The sequence below is a fragment of the Phocoena phocoena genome, chromosome 15, assembly GCF_963924675.1.
Source record: "Phocoena phocoena chromosome 15, mPhoPho1.1, whole genome shotgun sequence".
In the NCBI taxonomy this organism is placed as follows: domain Eukaryota; kingdom Metazoa; phylum Chordata; class Mammalia; order Artiodactyla; family Phocoenidae; genus Phocoena; species Phocoena phocoena.
In genome coordinates this window covers 66,977,147-66,998,248 of record NC_089233.1, presented here as the reverse complement: position 1 = coordinate 66,998,248, position 21,102 = coordinate 66,977,147, and the positions used below count along the sequence as shown (strand labels likewise).

General features: G+C 46.4%; 1 protein-coding gene across 1 annotated transcript; it reads right to left on the bottom strand.

Moving 5' to 3' along the window:
• Positions 1 to 412: 412 nt before the first annotated feature.
• ACTR5 (actin related protein 5) lies at positions 413 to 19,354 on the bottom strand. The gene is made up of 9 exons (XM_065893294.1): positions 18,842 to 19,354; positions 17,415 to 17,644; positions 15,340 to 15,509; positions 11,692 to 11,909; positions 10,834 to 11,016; positions 5,121 to 5,237; positions 4,256 to 4,395; positions 3,070 to 3,202; positions 413 to 670 (listed from the first exon to the last, which is right to left on the bottom strand). The coding sequence occupies exons 1-9, from the start codon at positions 19,352 to 19,354 to the stop codon at positions 413 to 415; spliced, it is 1,962 nt and encodes a 653-aa protein (XP_065749366.1).
• Between the last annotated feature and the right edge of the window lie 1,748 nt (positions 19,355 to 21,102).

Sequence of the window (21,102 nt, the reverse complement as noted above, 5' to 3'; positions counted from 1 at the left end):
GGCATTCACACAATTTTGGAATAAATTTAGAAGACTATCTACACTGACAATATAACATTTAAAGGATTTTTTTTAAAAAACAAGGCTTTAAAATGTGGTAAGAAGGAAGCCTGTGCAGACTGTACACCTCCGTCCCCCACCCTGTCTTCATTCACTGCTGCGGGAAGTGAAGGCTATGGCTCATCCATGGCTCAGCAAAGACAGCAGGCCACCTAAAGTCCCTTCACCGCCAACGCCCCCAAGACAACACAGTTGCAGAGGGTAACTCCCAGTGGCACTAAACTGTTCTCCCCAGGAGAAATCCATCTTGCAGCCAAATGTTCCCAGCACACTCGGGCTGGACACAGCTGGCAGAGTCACCGTCCTGTCACACTGGCCGACGTGGCCCAAGGTCCCTGCAGGGGCCCGTCTGCTACGCCTGCTCGCCGGCCCCGCCTCCGCTGGCCCCCGAGCCCTTGCCGGATGCCTGGGCTTCTGTGGAGCGCGAAGCCTGCTTGGGCAGGCGGATGGGGACATACACGTTGGAAGCACAGTGCTCCTTGAGGTAGCCTCCTCCCTTCTCTTCATATTCCTTCCTGGTGATCCAGACGTCCTCGTTGTCCAGGTGGTCCAAGGCCCAGTCGCGAGCGCCATACCAGGCGTCCAGCACAGGGTTCGAGGCCAGCTGAACCTGAAACGTGAGCAGAGCAGTCACTGGATGGGCGTCTCCCATCAGGGTCCGAGGACTGAATGTTCAGCAAGGCCAGCTATAGCCCCTACACTTTATCCCCAGAAATACACATGCAGGAGGGCCCCCTTTAATTCCAAGACGGGGCAGGACTACCTCTGCACCCTCCAAGGAGAGCTGAGTGAAATGCTCCAGACTCTTCAAGAAATCACACAAGCATGCAGAGCCCACTGGACACAACCTCAGTGGATACGTGGTTAGCAGCTACTCTACCAACGTCAGATCTGCCGCTCTGGGTGGGAGAGGGACCAGCTGCCCTGCCTCCTGCTCCATGCTGTAGACCACAAGTCGTCAGGTGGAGAGACCTGGAGGGAAGACCTTCCTGGACCTGATCCCCTCTCTGCCAGCAGAGGGAAGCAGAGGCTGATGCGAGGTGGCTCTGGCCATGCGGGCAAGGGAGCCTCAGGGGAAATGAGAGCAGAGAGGCTGACCTGGGCTCTCCGTTATTAGGGGAGCAAGGCCGGGGTCAGCAGCCCTGTGAGTGCCCCTCAACGAGGCTGAGCTGAGCACTGGGCGGACCGCATTCCAGCTCAGATCGGGCCTCCCCTGCTCTGGAGTCGCCTGTCTGACCTCCCACCTCCCTCTTCCCTGCCCCATCCATAGAAGTCCCAGGATGGAATGGTGGTTTTGGAACTTTCTGAAGTAAAGGGCAGGTGGAATCAGCACAGATGGAGGAGGATGAGGGTGAGACTTGCGAGAAGGGACCATCAACAAAATCAGGGCCACAAAAGCCCCGACCGCTCTGGCTTAGAAAGTGTCAGTGACAGAACGAGTGTAAGGCTCTCACTCTACTCCTTGCACCGGGGAAGTGCTCACTGTGATAAACCATGAGGACTACATGTTGAATCCTGTGGGTCCTTCTAGCGAATTGTGGAACCTGGAGAGTTCTTAGGGACCCTCAGCACAGCAGCTGATGTCTGTTTATCACACGCAGGCTCTGTGCTAAGCACCTGACAGGCAAGGCACGCTGAATGCTGCTAACAGGCACCAGGACGATCCCCTCCGTACTGCGGAGAAAACTGAGGCCTGGCAAAACTCAGTGACGGCAGGGCCGGAGTCAGGACCGAAGCCCAGAGACCACACCCTGAACGCACAACACATCGTGCGGCACAGGGGGCCACAGCCAAGCCCCCAGCAGGACACGGAAGCTCTGCACCGTGTGTGCCCTGCACACTCCCCTCCCCCACCCCTCTTCACAGCCATGAGCCCCAGCCACACCCAGCTGCTCACCACTCAACAAGTTCGCGGCCCCTGAGCCCTTGCTCCTGCTAAGCCCTGTCCGGAGTGCTCTCTCCACCTCACAGCCCTCCACACTCTCTACCTGGCAAACACCTCCTCATCCTCAGAAGACTTACCTCCAAGAAGCCTTCCTAGGTGCCTATGTCTGTATGCCCCTCACACTGTGGGTTATCCCAGCCTATTCATCTGACTGCTGCCCCCTTGGACAGCAAGCTCCTTGGGGCCAGGGCATCTGGTGTCTAGGACATCTCAGCATCCCAAGGTGCATGGTCCGCAACAGGAGCTCTGACCATGTTTCTTGGTGATCAGGAATTTGGTAGATAAATTGTGGGGCATCCACACCATACAGTCATTTTTTTAAGTATTTTAGAAGAATAATGACATGGGAGAAAATGCTCACAACAGGTTAAGAAATTCAGGTTACAAAGCAGTATACACTCAAATGTGCAGAAAATATGTGAAAGAAAGAAAAATCTCCCCAGCAGTCTCCTAGAGAATGCCTTATTCTCAATGTACACTCTTTTGTACTCTCCGAACTTTTACTATATGCAGGCCTTCCTTTGTCAATTAAAACAAAGAAATATGTAAAATACGATTTCCATTCTGCTTTAAAAATTAAACATAGGGTTTCCCTGGTGGCTCAGTGGTTAAAAATCTGCCTGCCAATGCAGGGGACACGGTTTCGATCCCTGGTCCGGGAAGATCCCACATGCCGCGGAGTAACTAAGCCCATCGCCACAACTACTGAAGCCATGCGCCTAGAGCCCATGCTCCGCAACAAGAGAAGCCACTGCAGTGAGAAGCCCACTCACCGCAACGAAGAGCAGCCCCCACTCACTACAACTAGAGAAAGCCCGCAAACAGCAACGAACCCAACACAGCCAAAATTAAATAAATAAATACATAAATAAAAGTAAAAAAAAAAAGAAAATTAAACATAGATTGAAGACCAGAAGGAAAGCCACAAACGGGTTAATAGTGGCTATCTCTGGATGACGGAATTATCAAGTAATTTTTCTCATTTACACTTTACTACTTTTGTAACCAGAAAACAAATAATTAAGGCTATTTTCGAAACAGCTGGTTAAACGGACAATTGGTACCTGAAAGGAAGACTGAAAGGGTCTCATCTCCAATAGCTCCTTCTCGATTCTGACCTTCATCCCAGGATACATCATGTTCCCGCCAGTGAGGAAAACATTCTGAACCAGCAACTCCTGCACATCCTTTGGGTACCTGGGGACAAAAGGATTCCTCTGCTCCAGTCCCTCCAACTTGAATATTGGAAGAGAATCTGGATGTGGAAATGCAAGCTCTCAGTACAAAACAGATAATGTCTATGCAAAAAGTTAAAAAAAAAGCCTTCCATTTTTCATTTGTGTCTTTATAGAATTCCAAATAGCTAGCCAAAACCTTAATTTGAATGGTCAATCCATTTCCTTAGCATGATTAAAATATTATGCCCTTCTAACACGTTTTTCTAAAAAACTGACTTTATTGAGGATTACTTTAAATACATTTGGATGAAGTCTGACAAACTTATATACCCATCAACAGCAGTAACCATTACACAGTAACCTTCACCACACCCAAGATACAGAACATTTCTATCACCCCCAGAAGTTCTGCCTCTCCTTTTGAGGACCCATCTCTCCACTTGTGCTTTTTTTTTTTTTACTACTAGTTTTCTTATTTGTGTTTGCTCACTTTCCCACCCACTGCTAGACAATACTCAAAGCCACTCTAAGTAGCTGCAATGGCTTTTCTTCCTTGCTAGGTGTAAGTTTCCACCCTGTTTTAACCAATAGCAACCAGAGTGCCACAAAATCGTGTTCCCTACTTGTCCAACTTGTATTAGGAAAACTCACACTGCAGGAAAATACCTGTATAAACGGGTGCGGGGGAGGCATGTTCTTGTAGAAATGCAAACTCTTAAATAAATAAAATGCGAGGTGGGGAAAAAAACTAAGTTCTGCACGTTTTTAGGGTGATTTAGAATCACTAGTCTGCAATACTGTGAAGATTTATAGGAAAGCCAATGCACATATATCATGTTGCCCAAATTTTTGAAAGAAACTCTTAAAGCTCCTCAAATCAAGCATTTACACGTTCAGAAATGAATTAGAGAGCCCTAACTCTGTGCCACGCTTGGTGAGAGAGAAAGAATACCATCTGAGTGCAGCAAGTCAATGAAAAGGAAATGCCCGGCCAACAAATCCACTGTTGAATTCAAAATTCAAGGAAATGGTTCAGGAAAATAGACGTAAAAGAAAGAAATTTCAGTCTCACCTGTCCAGAATGTACTGGAGGGTCTCAGCTACGCCGGCCTGCTCCTCCCCGATGAGAGACGGCTGGAAGATAATTTCTGGAGCTCGAATTCTTTCTGTCCCAACAAACAGCTGATGATATGCTGCCAAGTTAAACACGGGCTTTAAAAACCCAAGGTTTAGAAGATATTTTTAGGCCATGAGAACAAACAGCCCAGTTGCCAGTTTCTTCTAACTGCATTTCTTATGCCAACATAGCTTCTGTCCTTTGTGCCAGAATAACCTCTCCCCAACTCTCTTGATTTGATAATTCAATTTTCTACCTTCTTCAACCTTTGGATTATAAACCGCTACACATCTGCTTCATGAAATGGTCCCTGAGATGCAGGGAAAGAGACTTGGTGAAGAGCAGCTGAGAAAGGCGGGTACTGGAAGACCAAGTGCCTGGCTCAGTCCTCAGTGCCCACAGAGCCGAGAAGGCCTTCTCCCAGGTGTGTCTCAGCCTCACGCCAGTCTACCTGGCTGCCATTGTAATGACAGAAACACAGACCCAAATGAGGATGAAGCATTATGACACTGGCTTAAATGTAAATAAAATCAGTAAAAGCTGGTCTTCGGGTCTAAAGTCCCCAGTTAGTTGCCCAAATGCTTCCACCGAGGAGACTGTTTCTCACAGATTCACGGAGCTTAGTGCTGGAACCCCAAACAATCACCACGGGGGGGCAAAAAACCCTGACTTCGGAAGTTTTCGGTACTGGGACTCTCCCTTCTAGAAAATACAACTGGTATTTTAGGGAAAAGTATTCCTAAAGAAGAAGACTAAACCTGACTGGTCATTTATGTTAAGCTTCAAAGCATAAGCAAGGTGGAGGCTACGGGAGGCCAACCTGGACCGTGGTCACCGGCTTCTCCACTTCGGGCGTTTCCTCCGAAAACAAGGGCTCGAAATCGTTGATGTTTTCCACGTCTTCCAGAGATGGTTCGAGCTGCCCCAGGTCAGGGGTCTGAGAAGAGAAGAAACACAAGTGGACAGAACCTGTAATTCAGCGAGCCTTAGTTCTATGAGTTCACTGTCACCAAAAAGAACTGGGATCTTGCCTAACGTCCTAAAAGTACATCCACACATAAAAACTATGAAAAAGTTTCTAAACTGTTAAAAAAAGGAACACACGTGAACACAAGATTAAAAGACTAAAACGCCAGGGATGAGCTTCGCTCTTATCCCCTACCCTTCCCACTGAGACAAGCCTCATCAACTCCCACCTTCTCTGAAGGCTTCTGAGGGGCAGCTCCAGCCTGGCGCCCCGGGGAGGACTGTCTGCCTGCACCTGTCACACCACCACGCACAGAGCTCTGGGGGAGAGGGTGTGAGAGCTGGTGTCCTACAAAGCAGCTTGGACTACGGGCAAAATCAAGTCAATGTCTCAATAATTAATAAACATATGTGCCAACACTAACAGGCTTAGCAATCAGTCCCCTTGAGGGCAGGTCCACTGGGCTGGGGATGTGACTAAAGGCTCCAAGGCGGCCCAATGCCTCCCATATGTGGAGGCCTGTAGAATAGGCTTTCCTCTTCCATGACAATGACCCTGGGCGGGGCCTAGACATGCCAGCACGGTTCCCAATTGAGGGTTTAGGACACCTTTAATTTTGACCTGAACAAATGAAGTTGGGAGGGTGGGGGGATAGTTCTGGATGATGTCCTCGGGCATCTGTCATCCTCCCACATGAAAGGCAGATGAGTTGTACCTTCTGGACTCAAAGGGGAGAAGTTTCAGGAAGGAACTCTGTTGCATTCCCTGGAAGGAGGCTCTAACAGTGACAGCTATTGTAGAGAGGACTATCTGATGAGACGGCGTCCTGGGAGGGTTCGAGCAGATTCAACACCAACCGCCAAGGTTGCCTGAGAGGAGAGCCCTCCTCACTCTCAGAATCTATGACGAACATAAATTACCGACACAATTCAGAGTACTTAACTACATTTCCCTAGAACCTACTCATAATCAGCTGCAAAGGTAAAACGCAAAGTCACTCTTAAATAAGGCAAAGCCCCTTGACATATGCTCTCCGGCTCCTCCCTCCCGGGAGCTCCCTCCTGGAAGTCAGTGGCCGTGCTGAGAAGCCCCAAGCGTGTGGAGAGCCGCGTGTGGGTGCTCAGGTCCGTGGAGTCCAGCCTCTGAGTCATCCCAGCCCAGATGCCAGGGAAGTGAAAAAACCCTCCAGAGAGTTCAGTTCCCAATTGTCCAAGTCCTCCCAGCTGAGGTCTCAGAGTCCCCTGCTCCACTCTGTCTGAACTCCTGACCCATCACATTCAGGAGCACATTAACGCGGTTGTTGCCTCACACTGCTAAGTGTGGAGTGTTTTTTATGTAGCAGCAGATATGTGAAACGGGCTTCTGGTGAGGCAGGAGCAGAGAGAGCCCCAGACCACTACCAGGCCATCCCTCTGTCACCGGTCAGCAGGTGTCTTAAACCTCTCATAACACTCTTCCCTTCGACTCCACCCACCCCCTCAGCAGTGGCCTTCCCCAGGCATTCTTCTTTCCCCACTCCCTGTGTGAGTCTAGGTCCTTCCACAGCTGGGTCCTGGACAGTCCTGCCTGGTGTCTCACAGAGACTCCAGAGATGGGGGGCTCAGAACCCAGCTCATCGTCGCCCTAAGCTCGGTCCCCAGCGCCACCTCCCCCTGCTGCCTTTCAACCCAGCCTCAGTGACCGGAGACAATCTAGACCCGGACTGCCCGGGTCTCTGAGCTGCGCTGCTCCTAGCTGTGCAACCTTGGGCACATTTCTTTCCTCGCCTCAATGTCAGTCTCCCTGTTCATAAGATGGGAATGAAGACAGTACTTACGGAATTGGGAAAATTAATCAAGATGATACTTGCACAGCGCCCAGCACAGGGTCTGGCACATGTTCTGTGACCATCAGCAACTGCCACTCCTGAATGACACCAGGATCTTTGGCTCCTACCTTGGAAGTGTGTCCTCTCCACCTTCCACCCCAACAGCCACTGACAAACATCAGCTCTCTTCTGGATGACTACACACATTTTAATCCTGTCTTCCCACCTCCAGCCTTGCCTCTCCCTAAAGCCATCATCCTAACCGCTGCCAGTTACTTTCCTAAAATAAAATCTCATCAGATTATTGCCTTGCTCAGCACACTTTGAAGGCTCTGTCTGAAGGATAATATCCGGGCGATGGATAAAGACCTTAATAGGTGGCCATGGCCTCCCTTCCAGCTTCATCTCCCACGCTCTCTGTGCCCGATGTGCTCTGCTCCCCGCACGTGTGCTTCTTTCCATCTAAAATGTCCTTCCTTCCTCATTTGCTATCTGCTGAAATCAAATAATCTTTCAGGGCCCAGCTCAAACACCTCAATCCTTTCTCAAAACTCCTTCTGTATTCCCACACACATCTACCACCACACTTGATAAGTTTTATTACAGCCTGAGTATGGTTCTGTGGCCCTATTTTTTGAGGTACCAAGGAGGAGAGGGATTGCGTCTTAGTCACCTCTGTACCCCTAGTCCCTGGCAACCCTCAAATTTCTCTAGAATAAAGAGGATTGTAGAATGTCTGGGCTTCAAAAGGCTTCTTCAGCTGTGACAAAACTATTATTATCCACCTTCATATCTAGCTATATTCAAAAGCACCTCACCTTAAAAATAAGATAATTTCTAGCTTCACTAAAAATGATAAAAAGATATTTTCCTTATCCCAATTCATATGATTCACAGAAAGGAACAAAGCTGGTAATTTCAATGCCGACAATACGCATCTAAGACAGAACATATTTCTCTGGCATGGCTGGTTTCTCTCCCCCTAGGGTTTGCCAGGGTCTCCACGTGTACTGGGTGGCATGCGGGAACGTAAATATGACTGTTCTCTTGGAACTGAACAGAGCAAGTTTGCCAAAGTCCCTCAGAGAGGATGCAGCATGGTTCCCTGGAACAGCCCAGAGCAGCATAAAAACAAGCAAAGGGCAGCTCTGATCTTGGCTCGTCAGGCCAGAGCACTTTCTGTATTTGGCCCACTGTCTTTTCCAACAAACAAGGGTGCTCGAAAGCTGTGCTCCCGCCTCCCCATCCCCTTACGCTGCACTCGTAGCGATGCAAAATCAGCATCTTTTAGTTTAAATACTTCATTAGGAGGTATTTTAAAGTATATTAAAAGTATTTAAAATTTTAAAAGTATTCAAAAGGAAGCCTACTCCTTTACAACATCCTCGTCGAATACCTGCAGAATACCGAGGGCTGGCATGGATTGGTCTGTAGGAAAAAATGGATTTTATTTTTATTTATTTATGTTTTTGGCCGCACCATGCATCATGTGGGAACTTAGTTCCCCGACCAGGGATCGAACCAATGCCCCTTGCATTGGAAGCATGGCATCTTAACCACTGGGCCGCCAGCGAAGTCCCGAAAAAATGGATCTTAGAAAACACTGGAAGTTAAAAAGTGTAGCTATATTAATCCAGTGCAGCCATTACTGCTTAGATTGCATTTCAATATGAACTGTGGTCCACATAAATCTGTTCTCTCCATTCTAAAAGAACTATATTGTTGGAAAATATAACAAATACTTTTTGAAAGGTAGAACTGGCTGGCCAGTGTCGTGGCCAAATTTATTCCATGAATGTTACTGTAATCGATCTAATCTCTAACAATCACCCTGACCATTAAAGCTTTGGGGACAGATCGATTCATCAAATTTGTTGTACGTAGGGAAACCTTTTAAAGTACAACATTTCAAAATCACCCCAAGCCCAGAGAAATTTGAGTATGTTCCCTTGGAGCACAGAACAAAGTAGGGACTCCAGTATCTGCTGACTGAATAAAGAGTGATTGAATCAGGGCGCACAACAAATGCAGAAAAACGAAAAAAGGAAAGGAAGAACTGGTTCCCCGACTGTTTGGGAATCATCTTCAGAGTTGCCTGTCTTTTCCTTTTTAAATCTGAACTCCCCCACGTGCATGTGGCTTAGTGGTCCATCTCTGATATAAAGATGCTGACGTCTTGTGGACATGCTGATAAGCATGATAAAACTGAGTACAGATAAATAAACAACAAAAGCAATGTGGATCTGGATCCTAGGAAACAACAGCTCAAATCTGAAACACAGACCTGAAAAGGAGCAAACTAGAAAAGGCACAGTAGTTCTCTGGAAGCTGATCTGGGACGCTGTGCGAGAATAAGATGGCGGTTGGGGCACTTCTACCCTGGATCTCAGTGATCCAGTGCGCTGTGCCGAGGCAGCCTGACTCAGGATCTGCTTCCTCAGTCAGGCGTGCTCATGGCCAGTCACTGTCCTCACATGGTCTACAGCCTGTCGGAGAGGTGGGGAAGGTGAGGCTGAGGGCAGGAACCGAGAGTCAGCCTCCAGCTGAGACACAGTCACTGCAAAGCAGGCTGCCTGCCGAGCCAAGGACGGCCCTGAGGTCCCTGGTAAGCACCACACTACACCCAGCAGCAAACTGGAGTTTTCCACAAGACTGTTTCTTTCTAAACATATAGGTAAAGTTGATTTAAAAACAAAAATCAACAGTTGGATTGGCTAATCTTGCCCCACAAGTGTCATAAGGCAATGAACAAGTTCCTTTGTTTTAGCACTCTAGAGATGACAGATTCAGCAACAATGTGTCCACTTATTAACACTTTCGTCCAGTTCTAGAGACAGGAGAGCCAACCAGTGACTTGGGGCCGAGGTGTGACCTGCAGGCAGCCCCTTCACCACGCAGGGCCCAGTGCTACGGTATGAATTACCCAGGATCCTATCTCAGCCCCGCCACCTGCCCTTTTGGCCACATCAACACTAACAGCCCACTGGCAGGGAGACAAAAAGGAGAGAGAAGATCAAAGAGTTAGTGTTTAGTAACTAACAAAAGGCTGATCTTAAATCAACCCACAAATATCTTATTGAGCATGGCTATTAGCGGCTGTAAGAAATTCCTAAACTATACATGAAGCATGAGCCCTGTCCTTAGGGAGCATGGAGATGGAAAGGAGGTGAATGAAAGAGCAACCATGATATATTCAATAGAAGATCAGAAGACAGTTAAGGGGGCATATGACTAACTGCCCAGGAACCATCAGAGGGAGAGGTTCAGGTTCAAGATGGGCCACACGATAGGCGTGTGTATGTTCTTCCTACTCTACTCGCACACATCCCCTTCCCGGGGGACAGAGCTCTACCGGCTGAAACCCCTTGGCTCAGAACTTCAGTTGGTACAAGGTCAGTGCCATCCCTGCCCCGACCCGTGTACCCGTAGATATCACACACCACTCTGCTCTCTCTCCCCCGAGTCTGGTCACAACCCCTTTGATGTCAGCCTTCTCCAGACACTCCTCCCGCCTTCAGAAAGGGCTGTTCTCTCTACACCAGTGGTCCCCAACCTTTCTGGCACCAGGGACCGGTTTCATGGAAGACAATTTTTCCACGGACGGTGGGGGGATGGTTCCAGTGGTAACGCGAGCTACGGGGAGCGGCAGATGGAGCTTCACCCTCTCGCCCACTGTTCACCTCCTGCTCTGCGGCCCCGGGGTTGGGGACCCCTGCTGTACCCCACCCCGCGGGACCTCCCTCCCGAGGCCCGCAGTACCTCTGGCTTGCTGTCCACCACGTCCACCTCGAGGCTGACTTCTGCTTGAAGGATCTTCTGCTTCGCCTGCTCCACTGCGGCACTGAGCTTCTGTATGTAGGACTGCAGCTCTTCCGGGGAGTCCATGTTCAGCTCTATCAGGGCCTTGTGAAACTGATCCATCTGGCCATCCTCTAGGAGCTCCTGCAAGCCGAGCAGTCACAATCCATCCTCAAAGATGTGCATCGGGGCAATCACGCACGGGAAGGAGAGATGGAACTTAGAAACTGGACAGAGAACGATGGCGGCAGAGGGCTCCCCGAGCTCCCTGAGCCTGCCCCCCCATGGAACCACCCCCTCCCCCACCACCAAAGCTTCACAACGAAGCCCTCCTCCCCAGCTATCTCTGAGCTCCCACGCATCACCATCTCAGCACCACCAGAGCAGGCAAAACTCATCTATGGGGACAGACGTCACAAATGTTAGCTTCTGGGTGAGAAGAGATGGGAAAGTTACTAAGAGGAGGCTGAGGGAGGCTTCTGGGCTGCTGGTAATGCTCTGTTTCTTGACCTGGATACATCACATGTTTCAGTGGTGAAAATTCATTGAGCTGGACACTTAAGACTTGTGCGCTTTGCATCACGTGTGCTACACTTAAACCAAAAGTTAAAAATCAAACAAAGGGGACCACAAGAATAAAATAAATCAACGAGGCCAGGTCCACAGCTCTCAGGTCCTGCTGCTACACCGTCCTCTACACGCACGATCTCTCCATGGATGACCCCCCCCTCAGACCCCTTCTTGACCCCAGGTCAAAAAGATGCATGATGCGTTATATGGAGCAAGGCTGAGGTCCCGCCCTGGGGGGCATGCTGTCACCTGCACGTAGAGCAGCCGGTCCAGCCGCTCCTGATCCAGCTGCAGCTTCTCCTCCCGCCGCCGCGCATTGAGCTCCTGCAGCCGCCGCAGCTGCTGCTGCCGCCTCTCCTGCTTCTCCTCGGAGGTCAGGGTGCTGCCCAGGAGCTTGCTGGAAAACGGGAGCTGCATCTTGTGGACATTGTTCTCATAGTAATCGGGGCACCGCCATTTCTGCAATTCTTCAACAGAATGATTTTGGAAGTTAGGAAACAGAAACACTAATGGCACTGAGATTAGAAAGTCGGCACCAGGGTTCCAGGTGCGGGTAAGATGGAGGAAGCACACTCCATCCCATCTCTGAAGCCACCCAATCGGCAAAATGCAGCTATAAGACCTGGACATGATGCCAACACACCTGCTCTGAGCGAATTGCTAAATAAAGTTCTTCACACAGAAAGGATACCATCTAGAGCACCAGAAATGAAGGGAAAGCAACAGAAATGATGAAAATCTGATTAAACACAGTAGATTAACCTCCTCTTGAGCTCCTTAAAATACATTGACAATTGGAAGTAAAAACCATGACGTCTGATGGGTTTCCAATGTATGTAGGTGCGACACAGAAGACAAGTCCAACTAAAGGAGGAACGATAAAGGGGCCTCTGGGGACTTCTCTGGTGTCACAGTGGTTAAGAATCCACCTGCCAATGCAGGGGACATGGGTTCGAGCCCTGGTCCAGGAAGATCCCACATGCTGCAGAACAACTGAGCCCGTGTGCCACAACTACTGAGCCTGTGCTCTGGAGCCCGTGAGCCACAACTACTGAGCTTGCACACCACAACTACTGAAGCCCGTGCACCTAGAGCCCATGCTCCGCAACAGGAGAAGCCATCGCAGTGAGAAGCCCGTGCACCACAATGAAGAGTAGCTCCCGCTCGCAGCAACTAGAGAAAGCCTGCAAGCAGCAACAAAGACCCAACGCAGCCAAAAATAAATAAAATAAATAAGTTGAAAAAAAAAAGGGGGCCTCTGGCATGCTGACACCTCCATGTTCCACTTGAACTGGTAAAACAGAGATTCTAAGAAGACTGTGAAAAGCCTGTTTACTGTCATCTCTAGAGCAACAGCTAAAAAAACCTACACGAGAAATATACAATGAAAAACACAGTAGACAAATTAAAATGGAATACCAAAAAAAAAATTTCAAATGTTCAAATAACCCAAAGAAGGCAAGAGAGAGCAATAAGAACAACAAAGAGAAGGAATAACAGAAAACAAAAAATCAAATGGTGGACCTAAACCCAAACATAAGAATTAAATTAATTGGAAATGGTCTTAACATATCGATTAAAAGATAGAGACTGACAGAGGGATCTTTTTTTTTAAAAAAAAAAGGACCCAACTATTAAGAAACTTACTTTGAATATAATGATACAGGTAGATTAAAAGGTCGGAAAGACACACCAATCAAAAGAAAGTTGGAGTGGCTATGTTAATGTCCAAGCAGACTTCAAAGCAAAGAAAATTGCAAGGGATAAAAAGGGACACTATATAATGGTCAAAGATCAATTGCCAAGAAGAAGTAAGAATCCTAAATGTTCACCTAACAAAAGAGCTCCAGACACTTGAAAGCAAAAACTGACAGAACTGAGAGGAGAAATGGGAAAATTCACAATTATCCCTGGAGATTTCAACACCCTTAATAATCAGCATGGCTTGATGGAAAATGAAGAGGAGAATAGAAGAACTGAACAACATCATCAACCAATAGAACCTAAATGGCATCACAGAATACTCCACCCAACAACGGCAGGCTACACATTCTTTGCAAGTGTATATGGAATATTCGCCAAAGCAGCTCGTGCCTGGGTCCTAAAACAAATCTTCACAAGTTTAACTGATACCAGACAACATAAGTTCTTTGACCATAATGAAATTAAACTAGAAATCAACCACAGAAAGATAACAAGGAAGTCTCCAAACACTTGGATATAAAATAATATATTTCTAAATAATCAATGGTTCCAAATAAAAAAGGCTTAGCGAAATTGGAAAATATGTGAACTCAGTAAAAAAGAAAACATAACATACCAAAATCTGTGAAATGCAGATAAAGCACTGCTGAGAGGGAAATTCAAGCTTTAAATGCCTGTATTAAAAAGAAGTTATCATAATAATCTAAGCTTCTACCTTAAGAAACTAGAAAAAAAGAGCAAAATAAACCTAAAGCAAAAAAGAAGACACCAATGCAATCACCGAAATAGTCCTACTTCTATTAAAGAAACTGAATTCATTCAGAAAAAGAAATCCCCAGGCTCAAATGGTTCTACTGGAGAATTCTATCAAACATTTAAAGAAAAAAATAATATCAATTATTTACACAGTCTTTTCCAGAAAGCAGACGAGAACGCTTTCTAGCTCATTTAATAAGACCAGCATTGCCATGATACCAAAACAAGACAGAGACAGTACAAGAAAAGTATATATTAATATTCCTCATGAATATACACAAAAACCTCATAAAATTTACCAAATTGAATCCAGCAATATATTAAAAAATAATATACATGAATAAGTGGGGTTTATCCCCCCAAATCAAGGTTAGTTCAATATTTGAAAAGCAACCATGATACCCTCCTATATGAAGAGTCCAAAGCACAAACACCATAGGATCATATCAGATGCAGAAAAAGCATTTCACAAAATTCAAAATCCATTCATGATAAAAATGATCAGCAAAACTAGGCACAGAAAGGAACTTCAATTTGATAAAGGATATCTGTAAAAAAACTAGAGGTTAAAAAAAAAAAAAAAACTAGAGGTAACATCATATAATTAATATGGAAAGACTAAAGGCTTTCCCCACCACAAGATCAGCAATTAGGAACAAGGCAAAAATGTCCACTCTTACCACTCCTAAAGAAACAAAGGCAAACAGATTGGAAAGGTAGAAATAAAAATGTCCCTATTCCCAGATGACATGTCTACCTAGAAATTCCCAAGGAATCTACAAAAAACTAGAACTAGTAAATTTCACAAGGTCACAGGATACAAGGTAAACATGCAAAAATTAATTGCATTTCTATACAATAGCAATGAGCAACTGAAATGAAAAAAACAAGGAAAGAAATAATTAGGCATAAATCTAATAAAACATGTACAAGTCTATACACTGAAAATTATAAAATGCTGATGAAACAAATCAATAAAGACCTAGATAAATGGAAAGACATACTATGTGCATGTATTAGAAGCCTCAAGGTAGTAAAAAAAAAATGTCAATTCTCCCCAATCTGGAGTTAACATTATATCTGAATCTACATTTAGAATGTTGTTGTTTTATATACAAACTGATCTACAGATTTAATGTTCTTTCAATCATAATCCCAACAGAACATTTTTGTAGATATGGACAATCTGATCCTAATATTTATATGGAAAGGCAAAGGAACCAGAGTAGCCAAAACAATGTTGAAAAAGAACCTACATATGCAAGTTATCAATTAATTGAAAAAGTCTGTTAGGAAAACAAATACCAAAAAGGGAAGGGAATGCTAAAAAGTACTAAGAGGAAAAAAGTGAGCGAAAGAGTCACCCTGGGAACAATTTAAGGAACACCCCAAAGGTAGACAACATTCAAAAGCTGCAAGCAAACATCCTCTTTGTACCTTCCACATAATCCTCAGCGATGTAGCTGTGCTCGTGCAGGATCTCCTCCATGCGGCTGAGAGTGATGGCTGCCAGGTGCCCAGGATACTTCAGCTGCAGGAGACGCTGGAGGTAGCCAGCTGCTTGGCTTCCTCCCAGGTTGATGCGTTTGCAGTTTTTAGCATCCAACCTACAACCAAGGGATGGAAACAGCACTGAAATTTTTGGCAATGTGGAGGAGAGAATATGGAGCATGTGCACTAGTGTGGAGGATAGTTTGATGTAGACTAATAAGGAAGCAACTGACCAGCTGGGGGAAATAAAACCTAACAGTTGGAAGGAACTTTAAAGTTGCCTTAGTGCAACCTCTTACCCAATGCAGGCATTCCTAGAGCACATCCAAACAGACACATGAACATCTAATTTCTGGCAAGCATCTCGGAAGGACTCATCTGCTCTGGGAAGGGCCTAGAAATATGCATTTTTCCCCAGGAATATGCATTTTGACAAGCTTCCCAAGTCCCTCTAGTGTAGGCCAGAGTTTGAGTACCCCTCCCCTAGACACTCCACTTCTACTTATGCAAACACACTAAGTAATCACATACACATTGGCTTACTGTAATCTCCTAAGAGAACCAGGTCCCTCTGACATGAAGTGAAGGGGAGGAGAACCAGAGTACCTTTATTTTCTCAATATGAGAAAGTTAGAGGAGCAGAGCTCTAGGAACTTGCTGTGTACTAAAATGTCACTGCTATATCACACCTCACCAGCAGATGCCAGCATAGAACATGATATGCCCCAATCTGATCATTTCTTAGCCTTTGGGTAAAATCACTTTCTCTCAATATAACATAACATAAAATAACAATATTATTTTTAATTTCTGCATATTCTGGTTACATAAGATAGAAAACTCTATAGCAGGAGTGTTTGGTAATGTCTAAGAATTACTTTTTTCTTCATAAATTTTTGTAAGAACTTCAAGAGAAATTCCCACTATAGGTCTCAATAAATTCAACAGCATTTATTTTCACTTAAATGTTCAGACTGTTTTACAAAGTGCCATCACCTACATTATCTCGTTTCATTCTCAAGGTAACCCTGAGAAATCAGTTTTTCCCAAGTTTATATGTTAGGAAACTAAGTGAAGAAGTTAAGTACCTCAACCTCAGCAGAGCTGCAAACCCAGGCTTTCAATCCCGAAGCCAGGCCTTCTCTCACTACTTACACACCCTCTATCTCTATGCAAAGAGAAACCTTCTCAGGAGAGCATGAGGCTGGCCTAGTCTCTCTCTCTTTTTTTTTAAATTTTTTATTGAAGTATAGTTAATTTACAGTGTTTCAGGTGTACAGCAAAGTGATTGAGTTATATATACATTCTTTTTCAGTTTCTTTTCCATGATAGATTATTACAAGATATTGAATCCTGTGTGTTTATAGTAAATCCTTGTTGTTTATCTGTTTTATATATAGTAGTGTGCATCTTTTAATCCCAAATTCTCAATTTATCCCTCCCTCCCCGGTCTAGTCTCTTTAACAGACAACGAAAACCCAGCTATAAAACGAGAAGATTTTTAAACATCACAGAAACTACCCTCACCTTTTATAGAACTTGAAAACATCTATTAAGTACCTATTATGTACCAGGTACAGTAGTTAAAAAGAAAGGTCTAAATAATTGTCATTAAATAGCTTTAAATAAAAAAATAAAAAATCTCTTATTAAAAAGTGACTCCAGAACACAACAGTCTAAATTAAATCTATTTAAGTAATTTTCTCAGAACATTTTTATTGAGCACCTACTACCTACAGGTACAGTGTTAGCCATCTCACCATTAAGTCAGAACGATAAAGTTCTAGAATTATGGATTTGGACCTCAGGGACCATCTACCCCAACTCGATCCAGGAGGTCCCAAAGGATGGACGATGAAGTGACATCTATACTCACACAGTGAGGGAGGTCAGAACTAAGCCCAGAGGCCAGTTCATGGTCCTGTCCTTGCTCTTTCCACTCCACCTTTAAATCAGGTGCCCAATAAACGTTTCCTGAATGCTTCTCAAAACAGTGCCCAAATGCCATAAGTGCAACTCACCTCCCTTCTAAGATGGGTAAAATATGTGTACACTGGTATCCAGATGAAATGATGAGCCCACTGGAAATCAAGTTCTTTGGCTTATTGTGGTAGAAGCTGAAGAGGCTGTCTATTCCATAGGCAACCGTAGGAATCCCATAGCACTCAAAGAGAAGCTCGGACATCATCTGTCGTGAATACAGTGGGTTGCACACGGCTTCTGTCAAAACTATGGGATGATCGACACAGCCCTACTTGGAAAGAAAAGAGTAAATTGGTAGGTGCTAAGAGAATACTCCTTTTAATGCCTAAAAAGAAACAGAAATCCTTATTGCAAGGGCTCAACTGGCTTTTGGTCTCCAATCAAAACACTGGATCAGAAGCAACTGTAAAACACCCATCTCTCCTAGAAGTTGCTTTGGAAAATATGAAAGTAGGGTCAACTTAAGTCAAGCCCCAGCCAAACTGTCAGTCAATCATCTGGCTCTATCTTCAAAATATCTCCAGAATCCAACTGCTTCTTTCCACATCCTCAACTCCTTCCTCACCTAAGTCACCATCATCCCTCACCTCCTAACAGCAACAGCCTTCTAACTGGTCTCCCTGTTTCTACCCTATGACCCCGGCCAGTCCATTCTCCATACAGCAACTATGGTGATCCTTTTGGAACATAAGTCACGTCCCTTTTTTGTTCAACACCCTGCAACGGCTCCCCATTTCACTCAGCGTAAAAGCCTATAAGGTGTGTGACTTGTCCCCTCATTACCTCTCTGACTTCCTCTTCCACTGACTACTCTTCCCCTCACTCTGGCTGCCCTCAGTTAGGATTAGGGCACACTCCCGCCTCAGGGCCTTTTTACTGGCTGTGCCCTCTCTCCGGAATACTATTCCCTCAGATATTCACAAGGATCGCTCCCTCAATCATCTCCTTTAGTCCTTGCTCAAGCAACACCTTCTTCCCAAGTCCTCCCCCTAACCATCTTATTGAAAACATGTAATGCTCTCCTGTCCTTCTATCATGCCACATAATATACTACTTAATTCTATCGTTTATTGTTTGTTTTTTCATACTAGAGCGACTTTCCACACCAGCTCCATAAGCACAGGAAATTTCGTGTCACGTTCACGGACGTTATTTCAAACACCTAGAAAAGTGCCTGACACAGAGTAGATGCCCAATACATATCTGATAATAAATTAATGTATTAACAAACGAGCCCGAATATGTGCTCCAAGAGAAAAGGGCGTTGTTTTTGCTCACTGCCATACCCCAAGCTCCTAGCACAGGACTTAACACACGTTAGTCGCCTAATATTTGACTGACTGACTAAATCAATGACTAAATGACATTCAGAACTACTGGAGTGACTATTATCCCTCGGAGAGCGTTGTGAGCGGGGACACGACCTCACCCTTCCCCTCAAGCCTAACCCCACCACGCCCTTCACCTGTGAGGAGACACCCAGATGCTGGAAGCTGTAGTCAAGCAGCAGCTCCTGCAGCTCCAGGTTCACCGGCACGTTGCGGTCGAAGGGCGATCGCAGCATCCAGCGCAGCGGCTCCAGGCTGCCCAGCGCGTTGCCTACCTGCGGGCCCGCCCCGCCCCGAGCCCCGCCCCGCCCGCGGGCGCACACGGCGCGGAACTGCAGCCGGGGCTCAGGGCCCGGGTCCGGCCCGGGGCACGCCCAGCCTGCGCGGGCCTGGAACGACCCGTTGTCCAGCACCAGAGGCACCGGCAGTGGCCCGTGCGCCACCGGACCGGCCTCCAGTACCTGATCCGGCGCGGCGCGGGCATCGCGGAATGGGAACACATTCGTAGGCGGCCCGGCTGCACTGGCCGCCGCCATCTTTGCGCGCGCGTACTGGCCCCGCCTCTCGCCGTAGCGTCCGCCCAAATGGCGCGAAGCCCCGCCCCCGACGCAGCGCCCGCCCAGATCGCGCGAGACTCCGCCCCCGCGCATCACAGCGGGTTCTCCAAGCCTCCTCTCCTCTCTAAGCCCGGCCGGCCTTTTCACCTAACTCGCCCCTGGTGGCCCAGGCCGCCTTCGGGATCGCTAGGCCCCGCCCTCCCTGGCTGTGGCTTAACCTCGTCCCCAACATCCGACCTGACCATGCCCCTTCGCTGTAGCCGGGACTCTGGGCCAGGAAGCCCCGCCCCGAGCGCGTAACGCCAAGGGTCCAGCCCCTTCCTGGCCTCCAGAACTGAGCTCCGCGGGGCTCCCTATTCCGCTTAGCCACGCCCTATTTGCTGGGTATCATCTTCAACCGCCGCTGGCTCTGCCCCCACGTGATTACGTCGCCGTTAGCCTTGCTGTCAAGGAAACAAACTCGGGGGTACCGACCGCTCAATTTCTTGACCGAGGAGCTCGCTACTCAGGCGTGTTCACTTTGTGAAAATTCATCAAACCGTCCTCTTTACGATTGGTGCACTTTTCTGCACGTGTGTTATATTTTATAATACAATATAAATTTTTAAAATAGATTTATTAAGACCTACACACTGTACACTCTCACAGACCTCAAACGCTGAGAAAAGGACTGCTAATTGTTACCTACTATGTGCATATTCTCTTTCTTCCTTTTAGTGGTATAATTCCCCTGCATGGTCATTTGGCTTGTTGTGATCATGTGACTCAGTTCTGGCCAATGAGGGTGGGAGTGGAGGTAATGTGACCGGGACCCCCCCACCCCCTTAGTTTTAGCTCTAAAAGGACTGGGCACGCTCTCACCTGCCCTGTTTCCCCCTTTCCACCAGCCAAGGGGATTGCAAGAATTAGAGCAGCTGCCTTGACTCTACCCTCCCAGCTCTGGAACAATTTGAGAGATAAAAGCAAGTTAATTATAAAAGGTGGTTGTAAATAAACATCCTTAGCAAGAGATGAGACCCCAAAACGTTCTCAAGAACCTCTAGGAGCACTTCTAGGCCAAATAGGGAGCCAGTTAGTGGCAAAATCAGATTAAAGGTGTTGCCTTTCAACCCAAGCCATTTTCTCAGACATCTGAAGGAATCCATCATTAAACTGAGAAAGTGGGGAGGAGCAGAACAGAGTGAAAATAAGTGAATATAAGTTTAAGAACTACACCTAAGTATACTAATATGGAAAAATCTCCAAGATATATATTTAAAAGAAATAAGGCAGTGCAGTTTATAGGAACTCCCTTTAAGAAAGGGGGTGGGGAGAAAATATATATGTTTTTGCTTGTATTTTCATGCAGATGTACAAGAAACTAAGAAAAGAGTTTGTAAAGGAAAGGGACAAGGTGAGTGTGTCAGGTGTGGGAGACTTTTTCACTGCATACTTTTTCATATACTTTTTATTTTTTAACCGTGTGAAAGTATTACCTTTTAAGGGGGGGTGGAAAGCACTATGTATAGGCGATGTAGATTGGATTATTGTTCCCAGTTCTTCACTCCTCTATAATAGGATAATACAGGAGTGAACATCCATACCATCTGCCATGTAACTTTGTTGGGCCTCTCTCACCGTAGACATTGATAATGGGCTTGGCCATGGGACTCACTTTTAGCCGGTGGACTGTTAGCCAGATATGATCTGAGCAGAGGCTTCAAATGTGCTTGTGTGGCTTAGACTGCCCTCTTACTCTCCTGCTGTTAGTCATGAGAAGAACATGCCCTGAGTCTAAAGAGGATGAGAGACACATGGAGAAAACCCAACACAAACTGTAGCCTGGAACCAAGTCCAGCCAA